Consider the following 19,964-nt stretch of genomic DNA (forward strand, 5'->3'; position numbering starts at 1 on the left):
CATAGCCATGTAGCCCTGCTGTAGGTAATACCACTAGCAGCATATATCCAACTCCGTGCCTGTAATACAGACGAAGCAAGCCGACACGCTGGGGAAGAGCGTGGGGGCACCGCAACAACGCGAAAGCAATTAGAAATTAGCGGCACCGGTTCTCCAAGGGTCTGTTGCTTCCCGCAAAACCCGCAATTTTGGCATCGCCAGTGCCACTTGCAAGTTGCAGCGCATTTTAGCATCGCGCCCAGCTCCACGCTCGACGCCTCCCAGCCTAGCCCGCGGCTACTCTCGGCTGCATCCCAGTCAAACGCTCCCCCAAAAACACTCCCACGTGATGCCTATCTTGGCCCCTCTCCAAAAACTTACAGGCCTTATCTCCCAGCTGCACGGAGCCCCCAATCCCCATATCTTGATACTGGCGTTCCAGCTCCTCCTCTCTGCAGCGGCCTGCCACGGAGTTTTGTGGAGGAGGCGACCCTTCCTTTTTTTCCTAGGCAGTTCAAATTAGGAATTAAGGAATTTAGTACATCTCCGCTGTGTTTTGTATGTAGCGGTACATGTTGTCTGGATTGGATACTCGAAAGTCTTGCCGGCAATCGGAGGAAGCGTGACCTCCAAAGCAGAGCTTCTAGCCCTGCAACAGCCAAAAACGAAACGAGATCTCGCCTCTCTTCGGCCCTCCGTAGCTGCCGGGTGGCTTTTTTCGAATCAGGGCCATAGATAGCGTGCTTTGTGCCTGAGCCAAGGCCGGGGAATAGAGATTAATAAAAAGGGAACTTTCCGTTGTTTTCCATGGCCTCGTGTCGAAGCTCTTCTCTCTCTACTTATATATATACCTTGCCTACACCAACTGTCTTATCTCTTCCCCTCTTCCTCACGAAGCCTTCCTAACTGACATCTTCCTCATCAACTCGTACTTGCATTGAACCTTTGCAATACTGATTCCAAGTACATCAAACTACATATATACTTGCATTGCGTATTGTTGCGCCACTAGAGCAAGCCTCGTCTTACACCCACCGCGTCAAGCCACTTACTCGGACCATCACATCTCACACTCAGATCTGCTTTGCTCTCCAAACCGCAGCACAAACCACACCGGATACAGTGCAGCTTCTGTCGGTCGGCCCATCATGATCTCCGTGCCAGGTCGACGGGCGATTCGCCTGCCCGGCCACCGGACCGCCTCCCTCTCCTCCACCTCGTCCATCTCCCTGCTCAGAACCTCATCGCTGGCATCACCGACATCACCATCGTGCCTCTTCGCCATGGCAAACACCACAAGAAAGCACCACTCACGGCGCAGCATCCACTCGTCTGAGCGACGCACCTCGACCGTCGCAGATCTCCCAGGGACGCTGCCTCCCATCCCGCCGCAGGACGTGGCCGCCTCCAACCGCGCGCCGCTCTCCGTCCTACCGCTCAGCATGATCCTCCGCTCGCTGGCAACGACCGTCGTCTCGTCTTCGCCCATCCTGCTGCCTCCGTCGCTGCGCATCATGGTGGCGCTCGCCCACGCCAAGAACCCCGTGCTGAATCCGGACAAGAACCCCCTCCTGCGATTCTTTTTGAAAAAGTCCTTTTACGCCCAATTCTGCGCTGGCGAGAATGCTGCCGAGGTGCGGGCTACCGTCAGCCGGCTCAAGGACATTGGCTTCACGGGTGTCATTCTGGGCTACGCCAAGGAGGTCGTCTTGGAAAGCGGCGACGCCAAGGACATGGCCAAGGCAAACTTGGGCGAGGAGACGGCAAGGGACATCGAAAAGGAGATTAACCCCTGGAGAGATGGAACTCTGGAGACGGTTCGTCTAGCAGAGCCCGGTGACTTTGTTGCCCTCAAGTAAGAATCTCTTTTGTTATTTGGACGTTTATGAACAGCTCCTAACAGAACCGCCTCCAGATTTACTGGCGCTGGCAGCCTGGCTCTCCATCAGCTCAAGAACCGACTCGCGCCTTCTCAGCATCTGGGCGAGTCCATTGACGCCATCTGCGAGCTCGCCCGTGACCGTGGCGTGCGCCTCCTTTTCGACGCCGAGCAAGACATGCTGCAGGATGGAATCGACGACTGGACCATGAAGTTTGCCCGCAAGTACAACGACTCGCCAGAAACCGCCACCATCTACGGCACGTACCAGGCGTACAAGAAGAACTGCCCCGCCGTGGTATCACGGCATCTGGCCGATGCGCAGAGGGAAGGCTTTACTCTCGGCGTGAAGCTGGTGCGTGGCGCATACCTGGGCTCGGATCCGCGACAGTGCTTCCACGACACCAAGGAGGATACGGATGACTGCTACAACAGCATCGCGGCGAGCATTCTCGCCAGGCAGTGGTCCGTCACCGTCCAGGGACAAGGCGAGTTCCCCAACGCGCACATCGTCCTGGCCACTCACAACGTCGAATCCGTGCGACGCGCCAGGGCCATCTGCGATGCCGGCGGCGCAAAGTCGGACATTGCCTTTGCCCAGCTCCAGGGCATGGCCGACGAGGTGAGCTGCGAACTGGTCGAGGCCAGCCAGTCGGCCCAAAAGGAAAACGCAAACGCCCGGCCGCTGCCCGTGTACAAGTATCTCGTCTGGGGCACTACCGGCGAGTGCATGAAGTATCTGCTACGCCGCGCTCAGGAGAACAAGGACGCCGTTCAGCGCACCAAGAACGGAAGAGATGCCATGTGGGGAGAGTTGGTCAGGCGATGCAAGAGCGTTGTTGGTATGGCGTGAGGTTGAATAGAGAACTAGAGCATATGGGTTTTGGAAAGGAGTTTTGGCAACATGGGCTTTTGGTTTTCTGGTCTGTTTTTGGATGCCAGCGTTATTGCACAGTTTGGGGTTTTGTGATTTAGCAACACTAAACGAGAATCGGTGGTAGAGTGATATACTATTAGAGTATCTAGTGGTACGATGAGTACAGTTTACGGGAGATTATAGGGAGTGCAGAATAGTATAAACTTACCTGTTTTGCGCATTTGATTCAACTTTTGTCCATTTCCTTGTCTCATTGTGTTTGTTTTCCAAATCTCCTTGTTTAGATGTTTCTTTCTTTCTTTCTGTCTTTCAGTCTTTCTCTTCCTTGATTGGCTCCGGCTTTTACTCCCGCTTTGCCCAGCCCGCTGAGCTCAAGAAGCGTAGCATACAAACGTGGCCGGTAACCGTTATAAGCAGCGTCGTCACTGTAAAGAAGCCTGCAGCAACGAAACCGCACCGATGCTCCTGCTTACTATTCCTTTCACGTCACACTTGGCGAGGCCTCATAGACCCCGCAGAGCCATGCCACTGAGGACCAGCTTCTCAATCTCCTCGCGCTTAACCACCTCGTCCTTGACAGCGTCTAGCCAGGCTAAACCATTCAGCTTGTAGTTTTTGCGAACAGTCTTGACGTCTGCAATGCTTGAGATGCTCTCATCGGTCGGAGGCACAATGTCTCCTTCAACGTTATCCTTCAAGTGTTTGTAAATAGCGTCTGCCGATGCTGGGACGGGAGTGCTGTCGCTCGGAAAGGTAATCTTGACGACGAAGAGGTCGGTGGTGGACGGGGAGACTCCAAAGCGTCGATATGCGTCGGAAATCTAAGGTGCATATCGATTAGCTCTGAGGCCTTGTCGGTTGAAACGAGCACTCACGTTGTTGGAAGCACTCAATGACACGACTGTCTCTGAATGCACATTGGGCGTCTTGAGCGCGCCATTGGCTGAACTGTTTACTGCCTTGAATATCGCCGAGAGTAGGTGACGGCGCGAGACAATCTGTCGAGTCAAGTCAGCAATCCCGACTCTACGCTTTGATCTGCTTTTGCCGCTTCTTGTGTTGTGCTCTGGTAGAGATGTGTATCAAGGCACAGCATCAACATACGCTCGCCGGGCATCGAAACAACGTACCGTCGAAGCGTCGATAAAGGCATATTCGAAGTCGGTATTGCGCGCGAGCAGCTGCTGGTGCAGGAAGCCCGAGTTGCGGACGTTGCGGAAAAGCGCGAGGTGGATTTTGTAGGACGACGGCACGTGCTCGAGTGCGACTGTTTCGAGAGACATTGTGAGTGAAAAGGGGCTGAATGGCTGAGGTTCTGAAGAGCTGATGCAAGATTCTGTCTGTTGTAGCAAAATGGCGATGGTGGGGTTGAGTATGGTGGGGTGTTGTCCGTATGGAATAATTGTTGACACTGTAGATGAAAAGGCCATGCCACTGCAGAGATGAGTTGAGCAAGAATTCCATAAAGTTTCCATGGCTATCTTTATGTGATTCAGTAACAACTCCGGTCTAAATTAATTCAGAGGTTTACCTAATTCTATACCTTCAATCTAGAGCTCCATGAGGTTGAAGATGGGATAGAAAAGTCGACTACTGCACTGCTCTGGAGCTTCGTTTCCAAGTGTTGCTCCTCTCATAAACGGTGAAATACACAGCCTCAATAAAGCAAGGCAATTGTCAATTCAATGCTTACATGGTCAATAAAATAACAATCACAAGATAATAATCCCTGCAATCACCATCTGCCAAGCTTGATATTCGCGGCACGACTTGCCTGTATCTAGACAAGTGGAGTTTGCAACATTTGGACCCCAGATCGGCCCCGCGATCCGGGAGTCGTAACGGAGAACCAACAGACAGCTTTCAACTAAATTGCAACAGTCTTGACCTACATCAAGTTGCTTGAATGACTCTCAGAGCCCATCAGGATACCTGGCACAACTCCCCAGCCACAAACTCGGGGCGCATCGAGTCGCAGCCAATCCGGCGCCGTGGTTGGACAATGAAGCCTCGCAGGCGGCACGCAAGGCATCCTTCCAAGGCAACCATATGCAAGCTGCGCGACCCAGCCAATGCGAGGCCAACATGTATATAAGCCACAGGACGATGTGCCCTACAAAAGCATGTCTGGACTAGCTAGTTGAGCCGCACAATTGCTGTTCATCTTGGTCGCAAAGGGCGAAATCTGAACGCGTCTCGACTCTCTCATTCATCCACAACATGCGCTTCAGCGACATCACAGACATGGACCGCGAGGCAATCTCCGACTTTGCGTGGAAGTGGCGCTGCAAAATCTTTCCCGTCAAGGACGCCGCCTTTTCCAAGAGAGCCGCCAACAAGACCAAGGATGGAGCAGCGGCCGATGGAGCTGAGGGCAACGACAAAGACCCCAACTTTGGTGCCAGCCCCATCGTCAAGACGCTCTACGACAAAAACGCGTCAGACCTGCACTCGCGCCATGAATGGGTCGATTACCCGCCCAAGCAAATGTCCAAATCGGCGGCTCGGGCTCAAGACCGCGTCGCCATCAAGGTGTACAAGGTCAGAGACCATCGCAAGCCCTGCATCTCGGGACGCGTCCCCCTCAAGTACTTCAAGATTGAGGTCCAGAATCCCACGCTCGTGGCTGCACTGGCGCCGATTGTGAAGAAGGAAAACTGCCATCTTGATGTCAATGAGGCTGCCAGCTTTGAAGAGCCCTTTCGCAGCCTCTGGTTCTGCCAAGATGACATCAAGGAGCTGTACAAGAAGACGGACGCCTCGGAGCCGCTCAAGTCATATCTGAAGCTCTTCGTCCAAGTTCTAGACGACCTTTTCCGCGAAATGACAGTCAAGAGGCGAAACATCCAGACAAGCCGCCTGGTGGACTTTAGAACAGCCTGGACACTGTTTCCACGAGGCTCGACCGTGTACAGCTTCGGCATCAATGCGGACTTTCTCGCCAAAGTCGAAGGCACAGCCTACGTCAGCTCATCCTCAGGCAACGCACTGCAGATCAAGGTCAAGATTCTCAAATTCAACGGCGAAAAGTTTGTCTGGCAAGAGCGAGTCCTCCCGGTCGATGAGTTCGAAGGCAACAGGCCGGTCCTCGAGCTCGGCCACTATCCGCTAGATTTCCACCAAGATGCGCAAGACATCAAGCAGCGCCTGACCGTCCGCGGCCGCAAGGTGCTTGATCTCCAAGGCCTCGAGTACCGCCTGTACAATGGCATCGCTCTGTATGATGGCGGCAGCTGCATCGAGAAGCACAATGTCGAGGGCCGGATTCTGCTCGATGCTGTTGGCTATAACAAATATCATCTGACGCAAGGCAAGAGAGAGAATGATAAGCGGGCGCATGTGAATAACGACCAACAGAGATGGGGCTCATACGACACGGACTCGAGCTCGAGTTCGGATTCCGATACAGACTCGTTGGATAACGAGTCGGAGAAACGGGCTGCTGTCCGACGACTAGGAGAAACGGATTTTCAGAAGAATAAGCAGTACATGGAGTCGCGGCCAGAGGATATTTGCTTTATTTCGGCAATGCTTGGCGGATACGCCCTGAAGAACAAGATGTGGAGTAAGTCATGTTGTCGATTCTTAAGCAACTAGACAAGTGAAAGCTAACAATGGACTCAAAGTGGAATTCTACATTGAAGACGTCGAGCCCATGATCTGGAACGACACGGCTTATTCACACCTCGTCTACGACGACCAGCAAAAAGACCTCGTCCTCTCCTTTGTCCAGAACCACAACCCGCACCACGCCTCAGCCTCCAAAGCATCTTCCTCCGCCACGACCGTCTCAAACTCCCGTCCCGCGCCCCTTGAAGACGTCATCGTCGGCAAGGGCCAGGGCCTCATCATCCTCCTCTCCGGCCCGCCCGGCACCGGCAAGACGCTCACGGCAGAGGCCGTCGCCGACCGCACGCACCGGCCTCTCTTCTACCTCCAGGCAGAGGACCTCGGCATCAGCGCCTCGGATCTCGGCGCCAACATCAAGCGCGTGTTTGAAATGGCCACGGACTGGAACGCCGTGATCCTGCTGGACGAGGCCGACGTCTTCATGGCCGAGCGCAATCCCAACGACATTCGCCGCAACGAGCTGGTCAGCATCTTTCTGCGAGAGCTCGAGTACTTTCGCGGCATCATCTTCCTCACGACCAATCTCTATCACACCATCGATGCAGCGTTCCGCAGCAGAGTCAGCCTGCATCTTCTCTTCCAGTCGCTAAGCAGGGACGCGCGCGAGACTGTCTGGCGCAAATTCCTGGCGCGAATACCAGAACTAAAGAGCCTTCTGACGCAGGATGAAGAGACAGATGAGGACGTCCCTGCGAAAGACGTAGCGTTGGATACGCCACTTGGAGAAGCTGACATTTACCAACTGTCCCTGTGGCAGCTCAACGGCCGCGAGATTAAGAATGCGGTGCGCATGGTGCAGAGCTGGTGCGGCCACAAGGGATATGCAATGACGCTGGATAGACTGGAGAGTGGAATCAAGGTGACGAATCCGCATGCGTCCAAGGAGCAAGATGTCGACAAGGACTTGTACGATTAGACGGCACAATGACTTACACGGCTTGGCACAGTGTATCGCCTTGACTTATTGAGAGCAGCCGTACGAGCTTGGATTTGGATAAAATAAAGTAAACTAGTTTTATTTACACGTATCAATGCATTTACGAAACGATTCTCCTTCTCATAAATTATTTAGTTGCCCATCACATCATCCTCTCAACCTTCAACTCCCGTCCTCCCCCTCCAACCATCCCCCTCCTAGAAAGTGCAACCATCCCAGATCCAGTAGCAAACCCCGTTTAATCTCAAAGGACCCATTCCTTCATGACGTTTGTATCCAATGTGAAAATTGACAGATAGAATGTTGATCACAAGTCGGAGACAGTCCTCATCCCAAGAGCGCGCCGCATCTCCGATATCGGGCCCTGCCGAATTGGTGTTTGGAGTATAAGAGCATCTCCAAATCTCAACGGGAACCATCTTATATGTCATTGGTCAGCACTGCTCTCGAGACAAAACCTAAAGAAAGCATTCACCTTACACCTCATCGCATGCCCTTGAGCCTCACTTTCATCCGCTCATCATCCTCCTTGGCTTCCCGTTTACTCCAACTCAAAAACACCAACAACATCCACTTCAAAATGTCCAAAACCGAGGGCGCCACTTACACCCACGGCCACCACGCCTCCGTCCTGCGCTCCCACACCTGGCGCACCGCCGCAAACTCCGCCGCCTATCTTCTCCCCCCATCTCAAGCCATCCTTCAAAGTCCTCGACGTCGGCTGCGGCCCCGGCACAATCACCGTCGACCTGGCCGCAAACTACTTGTCCCAGGGCCACATCACGGGCCTGGAAAACGCCGCCGCCGTCCTCGTCCAGGCCCGCGAGCTCGCCAAGGAAAAGGGCGTCGCCAACGCCGACTTTGTCGAGGGCGATGCCAACGCTCTCCAGTTCCCGGATGAAACCTTTGACGTCGTCGTCTGCCACCAGGTCCTCCAGCACGTCAAGGACCCCGTCAACATCCTGCGGGAAATGCGCCGCGTGGCCAAGACGGGCGGCATCGTCGCCGCGCGCGAGTCCGACTTTGGCGGCTTCATCTGGCACCCCGCCGTCGACGGAATGGACGACTGGCTGGCCTTTTACTCGGCCAACGCGCGGTCCAACGGCGGCGAGCCCAACGCCGGCCGCATGATCCACGCCTGGGCCAGGGAGGCGGGCTTTGCGCCGAGCGCCGTGACGAGCGGCTCCAGCACGTGGTGCTACAGCACAAAGGACGAGGTTGCGTGGTGGAGCGGCCTCTGGGCCGAGAGGACCGTGGCGTCGTCGTTTGCCAAGACGGCGATTGAGAACGGCACGGGCACGCAGGAGAGGCTGGACAAGGCGGCGGCGGCGTGGAGGAGCTGGGGCCGTGAGGAGGAGGCGTGGTTTTCAGTGCCTCATGGCGAGATTATCTGCCGCAAGTAGGCATAATGGGTAACGGGTTTGAAGCGGTGTAATACTATAAAACATATAAGCAGTAATGAGACGTGATATGCCGATATCAAGGCACAGCTATCAACCACATGTCAGTTCATCACATGGTGAAAGACACAAGATATCACAATAAAGAGCGACAAACCGAGCAGTTCATATGGAATAGAACAGGTGAGCAAAGTAACTCGTCATCTTTTCCTCACGTCTATACAACTGTTTCCATCATTAGTCTGCTCGCTGTGATGCGATGCGACACCAGACTGGATATAAAGTCCAAACGAGCCACGCCTCTTTTACCCTGTTAAACCGCCTGCGCCCATTCCTGTCGAGAGGAAACATTAACCGCCCGTCCTCATAATCATAATACACAAATCGCATTTTCCCTCATCCAACATGTCTAATATACATCGTACGCGTATCACTTCTTAAGCCGTTTACCGTACGTCTTGGGCCTCTTTCCAAATTTCTTTCCGTCAAAAACGCCTTCGACCGTGGGTCTTGGCAGCCTAGACAGAAATAGCTCGGTCTGCTGCGTCGCCGTGCTTTTAAAAGGCACTTCAGCACCTGCATTCTCCTTTGAGCTGTCCGTTCGTCCGCCAAGTCGGGGGATCCGTTGGGTATTGGAGAAAAAACCCGCCTTTAGTCCTGTGGAATCAGAGTTGCGTCGCATGAACTTGATTGGAATGAGCGACTTTGGTACTTTGGTATCCGCTGCAAACGATACTCTCCGCCTTCTCACGCTTGCCGGCCGTTCTTCTCGAGCCTCTGGTTGGGATTCTTCCAGGGGGTCTTCCATTGCTTCTTCCATGGGGTCTTCCATAGGGTCTTCCAAGAGGTCTTGTATGAGATCTTCTATAGAGCCTTCCATGACAACGTCAGCATCTGTACGCCTTCGTTTAGCCATGCGCTCTTCCGTCTCCTCAGCTTCCGGCTGAAAAGGCTCTTCAAGCGTCTCAACCTGCTCCTCGGCGGTTGGTGCTTTTGGTGGTCTACCACGTTTCTTCGCTGAAGCTATAATAGGCGCAGAAATCATAGGCAAAGGCTTATCCATGGCTAAAGATTTTGGCCTGCCCCGTTTCTTTGCAGGTGTCAGTTCTACATCCCAGATATCTGGGACTGGTTTAGTCGCCACGTTCTCATCCAGAGCCATGCCCTCTACTGGGACTTCCATATGCTCAGAATTCGAGCCCTGTGGCTCAGCCTCCTCGACAATCGCAGTTGTGTCTAGGTCCGTAGCTGTCTTAACCAAAACTCCGCTCTTAGGTGGTCTACCTCTGCCTCGTTTCTGGGCAGGTGCTGCGAATAGAGGGGTATGTTGTTCTTCCAATGCTTCATCTTGTCCAATAGGTTTATTTCGCCCCATAGTTTCCGTGATAGATGGTGTGATATCTGCAGTGGTTGATATTCCAGATTCTGCTTGCAATTCTGGCACAGCACGCGTTTCGGGAGCAATCGCCGATACTACGTCGCTTTTTCGTGGCCGTCCTCTTTTGCCCGTAGCTGGCGTTACGGTTGGTGTTTTGACAATGGATGGCTGAGCTTCTCTCGTGAGCACCTGGGTCGTGTCACTTTTTGGCGGACGTCCTCTTTTACCCTGAGCTGGTGTTGACACTGCTGTTTCGGTAGCCGATGGTACATATTCGTCGCCAAGATTTTGCACTTCGCTCTTTCGCGGCCGCCCTCTTCTGCCCGGGGCTGGCGTTGAGTTTGTTGCCTCGGTGGCGGTCAATGGCTGCTCATCAGTGGAATTGGATGCTGTATCGACTGCGTCGCTCTTCCGGGGTCGTCCTCTTTTGCTCAGAGATGGGGTTGAAGCTGATGTTTCAACTACAGGTGGCTGAGATGCGTCAGCTGGCGCCTGGATTACGTCTACCAGAGTGTTCCGTCGAGGCCGTCCTCTCTTGCCAGCAGTTACTGTTGCAGTTGGAGTCTCTTCTGCGGGTTTCTCGGATTCCTCGGCGTGTACTTGTAATCTGTCTTCCACTTCGCTCTTGCGAGGCCGGCCTCGTTTGCCTGTGGCAGGTCTCGTAGCTGGTGCTTCTTCTGCGGGCATATCGATGACTTTGGTGTGCACTTGTGAATGATCTTCTGCTTCACTTTTCCGGGGCCGGCCTCGTTTGCCTGCAGCTGGTGTTGTAGCTGGAGTCGCTTCTGCTGGTTTATCGAATTCTTCCATGTGCGCTTGTGGTTTGTCTTCCACTTCACTCTTCCGAGGCCGTCCTCGTTTGCCTGCAGCAGGCGTTGCTATTGCTTCTTCTTGGGGTATATTGGATTCTTTGGCGTGCACTTGTGGTATGTCTTCCACATCACTCTTCCGAGGCCGTCCTCTTTTGCCTGGAGCTGTTGCTGTAGCTGTTGCTTCTTCTAGGGGTACATCGGGTTTCTCGGTGTGCACTTGTGTTTCGCCTTCCATCTCGCTCTTGCGAGGCCGGCCTCGTTTGCCAACAGTAGGTGTTGCAACTGGTGCTTCTTCTGGGGGTATATTGGATTTGTTGGTCATCATTTGAGGCTGATGTTCCACTTCGCTCCTCCGAGGTCGTCCTCTCTTGCCTGCAGCAGGTGTCGTAACTGGTGCTTGTTCATGGTGTACTTGTGACTGATCTTCCACTCCACTCTTCCGGGGCCGGCCTCGTTTGCCTGTAGCAGGCGTCGACTCACCAGTCGCCTCGGGAGCTGCCAACTTTGGCGGTCGACCTGGTCCTCGCTTCGTTGATGATGCTGGCGTCAGCTCTGGGATCTCGCTCTTGCGCGGCCGGCCACGCCTTCTAGCAGCGGGAGCCTCTTCAGCTCCGTTTATCTCAGCATCATCAGCCACCGCCTCTTCCATCACCGCCTCCACTACTTCATCCACCACCGCATCTTCTTCAACGACAATCTTTTCGCGCAGAGCCATCTCAGCAATATTAGATTCCTCCGGTACCAGATCTGGCAGCTCTACTGCTGTATCGCTTTTCCGTGGACGCCCAGCTTTTCTCGGAGCAGGAGATGGGGACGGCTGTCTGCTTTCATCCTCATCCTCGTCCTCATCCATCTCATCCTCATCCATCTCATCCTCATCCATCGTAGGTCGCTCTCCAGATTCCGCCATGAGCTGTTGCTGTGCCTCAGTATCCGGTGAAGGCTCTTCAATAACAACATCCTCGGGTTCGCGGTCGTCAAGCTGTTCATGGACATTGGTCAAGGAATCTTCCTCCAGCTCTCTGTGATCGCGTTCTTCTGCGCTGATGGAAGGAGATTCCGAGTCGGGTGGCGTCAGTTGTGCCTGCGAGTGAAGCGTCTGCATATTCAAATCCATTTGGCGTTGCGCCTCCGCCAGCTCATTGTTGCGCAGTACTTCATTCACAACCTGGCTTGCCGTCATGGTGCCTCTCGGTTCATCCAGCGCTGCGGACACATTCAGTAAAGAGTAGATGGGATCATGCAAGTTGGAATCCCTCATAAACGCTTGCTCCTCGAATCCAGCCACGGTGTCTGAGATGCGGCCTCTAGCTGATGGTTCCAGGTCATAGTCGTTTGTGACGTCTGCTCCCGAAAACTGTGCGCCGCGGTCGTGATCTTCCATGAGCCCTCGAAACGACTCGGCCGGCTCTTCTTGGACGATGGCTGAGTACTGAGACTGAGGCGAAGAGCGGCTCTCAGTGTAATTTGCCACCTCGGCTGGCTCATTCACTCCCAGGCTATCCTCGTATTCATAGCCCATTTTCGATTGCAGTGCCTGCGTGGCCAGACTCGCAATGACGGCCGCATCCTCGCTGTCCAGCCCGTCATTCATCTGCCAAAAGTCCGCGAGAGGTGACTGCTCATCCAGGGGGTTGAAGTCCATCGTGTGAGTGTAGCGGGGGATGCTGTCGCCCCTCGTCATTAGAAAGACGCAGACGCCGTCATAAAGGCCGAGACTGCAGAGACTTCAGCCGGCAGATGCACAAGAGGTTGCGACGGATGACAAAGGCATAGATACGCATGCGCCTCGCTGAAACATGGATTTTTGCCGGAGCCTCGAGCCGCGTAAATTAATGTGAACGCGTGTTTAGATGATACGGGGCCGAGGGGACGCGCCCCTTGGGACTGATGCTATCGTCACGTGATCCTCAGTGACGTCGCCGCTATCAGGCCATCAAGGCCCTAACATGAATCGTTGACTCTAGGAACTATTGATAGAGAACAGTTTTTGCTATGAATTATTTTGATTGCAGTGCACGTCTGGGCATTTTTAATTATTTATTCTCTAAACCGGTGTGGAATTTCTTACTTGGAAAAGACAGCCTTACTGCAGCCGAGCTATTAGTCGTAGCGACAAACATGGAGACATAACATTGCGCAAAAAAAAACTTATAGATCAAGTCATCATAGCTCCCAACACAATATCAAATCATGCACAGAGTGATCAAGCAAAAATCTCTGCAGCATAGCGCGTCTTCTCAAACCGCTTAAACCACTCCTGCGGCGTAAAACTCTTCGACGCCGCATCCTGCTCCGCCATGTACACCAATTTCATCACCGCCTCCTTCACTCCCGACGCCATCCTCACTCCTCCACACACGTAAATCTTTGCGCCGGCATTCCAAAGCCGCAGAAACGCCTGCTTTTCCGCCAGCAAACTGTCCTGGACGTATCCCTTCCTAGTGTTGGGCCTGGAGCCGGCGTCTTCTTCTCTGCTGTAGGCGCGGAACACTTGAACGACGCCGGAATCCTCAAAATAGTCGAGCTCATGGTGGTGCAAATCGTCATGCGATGATCGGCATCCGAAAAAGAGCGCGGCGGGCGCGAGCTCGGTTCCATTCCGTTGCTGAGAAGCTCGGTCTTGGATGAATCCCACGAATGGTGCAATGCCTGCCCCTGCGGCGATCATGATGATTGGCACTTTGGAAGCATCGGTAGGCATTTGGAAGATGTTTTTGACTGGACGAGTTGCCACATGGATCAAATCCCCCGGAGTTAAATTGGCAAGATAATTGGAAGCCACACCGAGAAAACTCTTCGATCTCGGCGGAGTAGGCGGCTCGTCTAGTATCGAAAACGTCAAGCTGGCGTGATTCGGCTCCCAAGACGGCGAGGATGAGATGGAGTAGGTACGTAGGCGCAGAGATGGCAAAAGGGCGATAAAGGTTCCAAATGCGAGAGGGATATCTGTGAATTCCTCCAGCAAGTCAAGCAGCGAAACTCTGTTCTCGTGAATGCCCTCTGCGTAGGACGCCGTAGCTAAATTGCTCAAGAGGTGCTTCGTCTTCTGTTCAGTAGCAGCTGCTGCAAGGACTCGAATATCCTATCCATTGTGAGTTAAAAATCATACAAGGGGGAAAGAAAGATGTAAAACATACTCTTGGTGTTGCTGGTTGGGACAGCTCAAAGTATGAGCTCAGCAGCTCATGCGCCGTCATCGACGTTTCAACCGGTATATGAGCGTATTGATCACCCGAAGCTCGCACAACAGTATCCCAAGCCAAGCGAAAACGCGACAAAACCCTCTTGACGTCTCTCGGAGGGTTTACAGGCAGAACAAGAAGGTGGTCGCCGGGATGATATGATACTCCTGGAGGCAGCTTCATACCCAAGTGCATCTTCTGCCCAATGGCAGCTTCCGTCGTCAAGCTCCGCGACTCTGTCACCGTTGCCTGCACTAACTGGGAATACTGCCTCAGTTGTCGCGGCTGAGAGACTTCAAGCTTGAGTAGCGAATTGATCAGTCGCGTTTCCCCATCATCGTCTCTCCCCCCCTCAGTCTGCAAAATTGCCGGCCAAACGACATCAGTGGTCCATTTCTCCAGCTCTACAAAGAGATCCATCACTGCTGCGTCCGCGAGGCCCCTATCAGCGAATCGTTCCGCTCCGGCCTTTTCGAGGAGATCATCAATCAGGATGGGAATCCGCTGGAAAGTTGCCACCCAGTCGCGATGTCCACAGCCAAAAACTGTGTACGAAACCCCCTTCAAGGATTCTGGCTCAGCCTTGTCTAGCCATTCGAAAAACTCGACAGCGTTATCTGACGGCGAGCCATCATAAGAAGCGGCAAGAATGATGACAGGCTCAGATTTCGGGAGGTCATTGCAGGCTGCGTTCATTGGCGCAATCTTTCTTGCGTAGAATCCATGAAGCGCAGCGTCTGATGCCAGTCTGTACGCCAAGGCCTCACAAGTTCCACTGTTTGATCCGTAGAGAATCGTCAATGGCTTTTTATCTCCCTTGTCAGTGTGTGCCGAAGACATTGACACGGCAGAGTCCGACCTGACGCCTTTTGCTTGTGTGCCCAATGACTGCAGCTCAGACTGAAAATCTGTTGCGTTTCCACCACGCCGGAGTTTCGCCTTGATTTTGAAATTTTCTGGCTTAATCGTCAATGTCTCTCTGATCTGGAGCTCGTACGCCGGGTCTGCCATCTCCCATACGAAATTCTGGAGAAGCATGGCAATGATTAGAAGCGCTTCCTGAGTTGCAAATGCCCTCCCAATGCATCCTCTCATCCCGTTGCCAAATGGCTTCCATGAATTGGGCGGCAGCTTGTTGAAGCTTTCATCTAGCATTCTTTCCGGCTTAAACTCGGCGGCATCTTCGCCGTAGACGCCCTTCTCTTGATGCAGCAGGGACAGTATGACCGTGACGGAGACATTCGCCGGGATCAAATACTTGCCGCCAATCACCTCGTCTTTGGCCGAGCCCAACATGAATCCAGGAGCTGTAGGCTGAAGACGCAGAGTCTCTTTAAGAGCCGCGTTGAGATATGGCAGTTTGGAAAGATGCTGTACGGTAATTGGCTCGCCTCCAGTTGTCTCGTCGACTTCCCGACGTGCCTTTTCCATCGCCCGAGGATTTTTCAATAAGTAGTAGAAGGTGAATGACAGAAGCCCCGCTGTGGTTTCATGGCCGGCGATGAGAAATGTAATCATATTGTCAATGATGGAGTCGTCATCCAATCCCTCGCCAGTGTTGGGATCGCGGCCCTCTAGCAGCGCTCCCAGAAGATCGTGGAAATCCGACCCCTTCTGCTGCTTTCTTTCCTGTATGATCTTTCGACATAGTCCTCTCATGTAGGCTGTGTCTTTCTCGAATCGGTGCTGCGATCTCTTTCGGAGGGAATTGATGAAATGCGGTAAAGACGCCTGGGTGCTGGACTCTTTCAATATCCTCACCATGCTGTGGACAAACGGGTGCAGCACCACTCCATTGTGAAAGCTGTTGAACCTGTACCCCATGGAACAGAGGGCGATGGTATCGAGGGCGAGACGAGTAAAGTCTGAAGTCACGTCAATGACATACTCTTCGCCGTAGCGAGCCCTGGTTCTCAGTCGTCAGTACTGTCAAGCACCAGTCATCAAGTCCCAAAGCTAACCATTTAAGACACATCTGCTGCGCAAGATCCTTCATCTCTGGAAACATGTCCCGAATCTTGATGGTCCCGAAAACGGGCATCAAGATCCGATGGGCGATTGCCCAATTGCGCTCATCGTTCCTCGCAGTAAACAACCCATCGTGAACAAGGTAGCGCAGCTTGTCCAGTTCGGCTGCCACCACTTTGTGGAATCTTGACTCATCGCAAAGTTCCGTCACAAGCTCTGCGCTTACCACGAATATGAAGAGTTCGCCTCCGATTGAGAATTGGCATATCGGTCCCAACGGCTCGATAATGTCAATCAGAGAGGCCAGCGGATATTCAAAGTCGATTTTGTGCAAAATTCCGATGACTGGGAGGCCTTGAAGCAGATGCACATTAGCAAAACCTATGTTGGATATATAATGTTGACGGATTTAATCACCTTTGGGCTTTGGGATTTCGACGAGGTTCAATCCATTCACAGCGTTTGTTTCGCGTTGACCCTCGCGTCTCTGCGGGGGTTCATTTGCTGCTTTGTTAGTGCCAGGTTCTGGTACGTCATGTCCATTTTGACCTCTCAGTTTTGTCTTGAGTCTTTGAGTATATCCCATTTTCTATGAAAGAATCCTTTATCCAAGAAGAGAAGCCGTTTGATGTTTCCGTCCAGCCCGCAGCATTTTTGTTGGCGAAAGAAGTTGCAGGTTGAGAATCAGCCAGGCCAGGTTGTTCCAATCGAAGTAGCTTCATGTTCTACGCTACGCATGTAAGACAACATCCCAATCAGCACTTATTTCAGCCACATGCATCCTTCTGTTATTGCTCCCAAGCAACTGGTTAAAGCTTAGGATTAGAGCTTACACCGCAGCGATGCCACACGCACGTTTGCCGTTGGTGGATTCCGCGGACCCCGTTTAAACAGACAGCAACCTGTCTCTATTCAAGACAGGCACATGTCTATTATCAAGTCAACATCACGCCACGCGTTCAATGCAGCATCCATCACGGTAATTAGATCTACTGTAGCCTGCGACGAGGCTCCCGAAACTTGCTAGGTTTTCGTATCTGATGTAATACATGTATTGAGTGAGCCGTGTCCCAAACTTTATATCAACACTCTAGCTCATTTCGACCTGATCCAACTAAGCACATCTTTTAGCTACATATACGACTGATGGTTAAGAACTCGTAGTGCATTGAAAGCGTAAAGCAATTTGGAGAGTAGTGGGGGGCTTTGGTTCACGGCATCAAGCTCACGGGGCCTCTCGAAAGAAGTAAGAAATATTTGTCAAGTCTTTCATCTCCCACCGAAGCCTATGCTGTAGTCCATTATTAGTCTGACAATTTCTTTTCTCGTAACTTTCTCCATTGTGAGGCCTCAATATACGCACATTGGCGTATTCCGTCTACGCCACTAAGCCACAGGCCGTTTGGAGGATGTCCATCGCCACATTTCCGACGACGGTGGTCAGTGCCAAGCATTCGCAAGCGACTCTTTTTCAGAGCCACATGTGATATACAGAATCAATTGCAGAATACAGCTAGTGCATCAGAATCACCGTTTAAATGACCGACTCTCTCAGAGATAATTTCCGTCCAGGATATCTGAAGCGGACAGTAAACGGCAAAAAGATGAAACATTGAAACAATATCCCGTATAGTCGCCGTCATGAGCTCAGAGCCGAGACAACTGCCATATAAATACCATGAGTGAAATGTTATGTTGTGCCTTTTTAAAATCATCAATTTATCGGTTTTATTTAAAACCATCTTGAATGCTTGAAGCTCAACATGATGCCAGTCATTCTACCGCTGCTCATCTCCCTGGCAGCGCTGGGGTCCACTGCACTCGCAAAAACTGACCAGAAACTGCTTGGACCATCTTTCGCACCTCCGTCCAACATTCTTTCAGTGATTCAAGAAGCAGTGCTGGACGTTATAAACGCGCTGAACAACGCCACCCGCACCGGAGAAAGCATCTTTGGCAGCTTCAACAGCAGCACAACGTCCTTTTCCTTGACAGCCATTTCACAGCTCGACTCATCGCCAATCCTCGACTTTCATCACACTTCCGGCTCATTAAACATTTCTGCTGGGAGCACATTGCAAATCACAAGCGATACAGTCTATCGAATTGGCAGCGTGTCAAAGCTCTTTACAGTTTACGCCCTCCTTCTGAACAATGGAACTCGTCACTGGAATCATCCTGTTACGGATTTTATTCCAGAGCTGAAACATGCCGCTCAACATGCTCCAAACGATTCAACGATTATCGACTGGATTCAATGGGATCAAGTCACGGTTGGCGCTCTTGCGTCGCAACTTTCTGGGATAGGAAGAGATTGTTTGTTTGCCCCTTGGTTCCCCCTTTGTTCTAATTTTCTCTGTTGTTCAGCTTGCGCCTTTGTCATCCTCTAAACAAATACTAATCCTCATGAGTGAATGGCAGACGCCTCAGGCGATTTGGCTGTTCAAAATTTCCCCTGGACAGAGCTCGGGCTGCCTGTTCTCCCTCCTCAAGACATTCCTTTCTGTGGCATCAATGATAATCAGCAACCTTGTGCTAGAAATGGTGAGTACTTTCTGGAGTATGGTCACTTTTCTTCCTCTTTTTTTCTTTAACAATTCTTCTTCTTCCATCATCTAACATTGCGGCGCCAGAATATTTCTCAGGTTTCATCCACAGGCACCCCGTTTTCCCGCCTCATGGCACAGCTCTGTACTCCAACGCAGCTTATAGGATTCTCGCGTACGTGATCGAAGCCATCACAGGAAAGTCATACGAACAAGTACTCCAGAAAGATGTTTTTGAACCTTTGGGCTTGAAGCACTCGAGCTCAGTGCCACCGGTTAGCAGCGGTGCTGGGGTAATCCCCAATGGAGATTCAGGATGGAGTCGCCCGTATGGCGATGAGGTTGCGTAAGTCAAAAAGTCCCAGTTCATTCAACATTATCGACATTCCAACATCAACTCTGATTTTACTGTGGGCATTCTAGTACGGGCGGTTTGCTTTCTTCGACAAAAGATTTAGTCGAGTTCGGACGAGCCATCTTTGGCAATAAGCAGCTTTCTTCGATGGAGACTTTGCGCTGGATGAAGCCGGGCTCACTCACGTCTTCGACAACCCTTTTCGTAGGCGCGCCGTGGGAGATTGTACGAACCCGCAGCAGCATCAAGACCGGCAGCCTCGTCGATCTCTACACCAAGTCTGGCAGCGTTGGAGCCTACCAGTCTCTGCTGGTTCTCATACCCGATTACCAGGTTACAATGGCCGTCCTGGCTGCTGGCCCCGACGCCGCCGCAGCATTGCATATTGCCACCGAGACTGCTATTCAGACACTTCTCCCTGCGCTAGCCAGCGCTGCCAAAGAAGAGTCTTGTAGCAAGTTCTGCGGAGAGTACGCCCCGGCAGGTGCCTCAAGGGATTCGTCGCTTGTCATCTCCACCGACGACGGACCTGGCCTGTTGCTTAAAGAGTGGACTCACCAGGGCCATGATCTGATCGCCGCCGGACAAGCTTATTCAAACGCTACGCGCGGTGGCGAAATCAAATCCTTGAGACTGTTGCCCACGGGCCTACGAAGCGGAAACCGGGCATCGTACCGCGCGATAGTCAACATCAGTCCATACCAATACAGCCCATCGGTTGATTACGTCTTTGACCCGCAAGCTAGTCTCTGGGGAACACCGGACCAGCTAATGTACGGTGGAATTGCCATGGACGACTTTGTGTTTCATTTGGATGGCAGGGGATGCTCAGCCGCAATCGAGCCGCGCGTGTTGAGAGTGGCATATCAGAGGCTGTAGCAGTCTCTCCCTCTAGAGCCTAATGTAGAGCCGCCGAGGCTTGATTGTTTGCCTTTAGTCATTCGAATTGCGGGATGAGTCTAGAGCTCAGAAACGAAGAATGTGCAGCAGCATGCGGTGTGGCCGATACCCCTGCTAC

The 19,964-nt window shown here is 52.5% G+C and overlaps 8 protein-coding genes across 8 annotated transcripts; 5 read left to right on the forward strand and 3 right to left on the reverse strand.

Annotated features, from left to right (window-relative positions):
• Positions 1-772: 772 nt before the first annotated feature.
• Positions 773-2,954, forward strand: TrAtP1_000074 (uncharacterized protein). The gene is made up of 2 exons (XM_014091983.2): positions 773-1,834; positions 1,895-2,954. Exons 1-2 carry the CDS (start codon positions 1,128-1,130, stop codon positions 2,709-2,711), a joined length of 1,524 nt encoding a protein of 507 aa, XP_013947458.2. The 5' UTR covers positions 773-1,127; the 3' UTR covers positions 2,712-2,954.
• Positions 2,948-4,061, reverse strand: TrAtP1_000075 (uncharacterized protein). The gene is made up of 3 exons (XM_014091982.2): positions 3,866-4,061; positions 3,611-3,733; positions 2,948-3,556 (listed from the first exon to the last, which is right to left on the reverse strand). The coding sequence occupies exons 1-3, from the start codon at positions 4,016-4,018 to the stop codon at positions 3,239-3,241; spliced, it is 594 nt and encodes a 197-aa protein (XP_013947457.2). The 5' UTR covers positions 4,019-4,061; the 3' UTR covers positions 2,948-3,238.
• Positions 4,062-4,407: 346 nt separating this feature from the next.
• On the forward strand, positions 4,408-7,376 carry TrAtP1_000076 (uncharacterized protein). Its single transcript, XM_014091981.2, has 2 exons — positions 4,408-6,300; positions 6,362-7,376. Exons 1-2 carry the CDS (start codon positions 4,956-4,958, stop codon positions 7,279-7,281), a joined length of 2,265 nt encoding a protein of 754 aa, XP_013947456.2. The 5' UTR covers positions 4,408-4,955; the 3' UTR covers positions 7,282-7,376.
• Positions 7,377-7,726: 350 nt separating this feature from the next.
• TrAtP1_000079 (uncharacterized protein) lies at positions 7,727-12,730 on the reverse strand. The gene is made up of 2 exons (XM_066110435.1): positions 11,343-12,730; positions 7,727-10,826 (listed from the first exon to the last, which is right to left on the reverse strand). The coding sequence occupies exons 1-2, from the start codon at positions 12,574-12,576 to the stop codon at positions 9,133-9,135; spliced, it is 2,928 nt and encodes a 975-aa protein (XP_065966507.1). The 5' UTR covers positions 12,577-12,730; the 3' UTR covers positions 7,727-9,132.
• On the forward strand, positions 7,883-8,203 carry TrAtP1_000077 (uncharacterized protein; the record flags this gene model as incomplete). The annotated part of the gene is made up of 1 exon (XM_066110434.1): positions 7,883-8,203. The coding sequence occupies one exon, from the start codon at positions 7,883-7,885 to the stop codon at positions 8,201-8,203; it is 321 nt and encodes a 106-aa protein (XP_065966506.1).
• TrAtP1_000078 (uncharacterized protein) lies at positions 8,274-8,705 on the forward strand (the record flags this gene model as incomplete). Its single annotated transcript, XM_014091980.2, has 1 exon — positions 8,274-8,705. The coding sequence occupies one exon, from the start codon at positions 8,274-8,276 to the stop codon at positions 8,703-8,705; it is 432 nt and encodes a 143-aa protein (XP_013947455.2).
• A 138-nt stretch (positions 12,731-12,868) lies between the features above and the next one.
• TrAtP1_000080 (uncharacterized protein) lies at positions 12,869-16,631 on the reverse strand (the record flags this gene model as incomplete). The annotated part of the gene is made up of 4 exons (XM_014091978.2): positions 12,869-13,977; positions 14,033-15,983; positions 16,039-16,399; positions 16,463-16,631. The coding sequence occupies 4 exons, from the start codon at positions 16,629-16,631 to the stop codon at positions 13,099-13,101; spliced, it is 3,360 nt and encodes a 1,119-aa protein (XP_013947453.2). The 3' UTR covers positions 12,869-13,098.
• A 1,177-nt stretch (positions 16,632-17,808) lies between these two features.
• TrAtP1_000081 (uncharacterized protein) lies at positions 17,809-19,825 on the forward strand (the record flags this gene model as incomplete). The annotated part of the gene is made up of 4 exons (XM_066110436.1): positions 17,809-18,361; positions 18,467-18,589; positions 18,691-18,937; positions 19,015-19,825. The coding sequence occupies 4 exons, from the start codon at positions 17,809-17,811 to the stop codon at positions 19,823-19,825; spliced, it is 1,734 nt and encodes a 577-aa protein (XP_065966508.1).
• Positions 19,826-19,964: the final 139 nt, after the last annotated feature.

Source organism: Trichoderma atroviride, chromosome 1 (genome assembly GCF_020647795.1).
Source record: "Trichoderma atroviride chromosome 1, complete sequence".
Taxonomy (NCBI): Eukaryota; Fungi; Ascomycota; class Sordariomycetes; order Hypocreales; family Hypocreaceae; genus Trichoderma; species Trichoderma atroviride.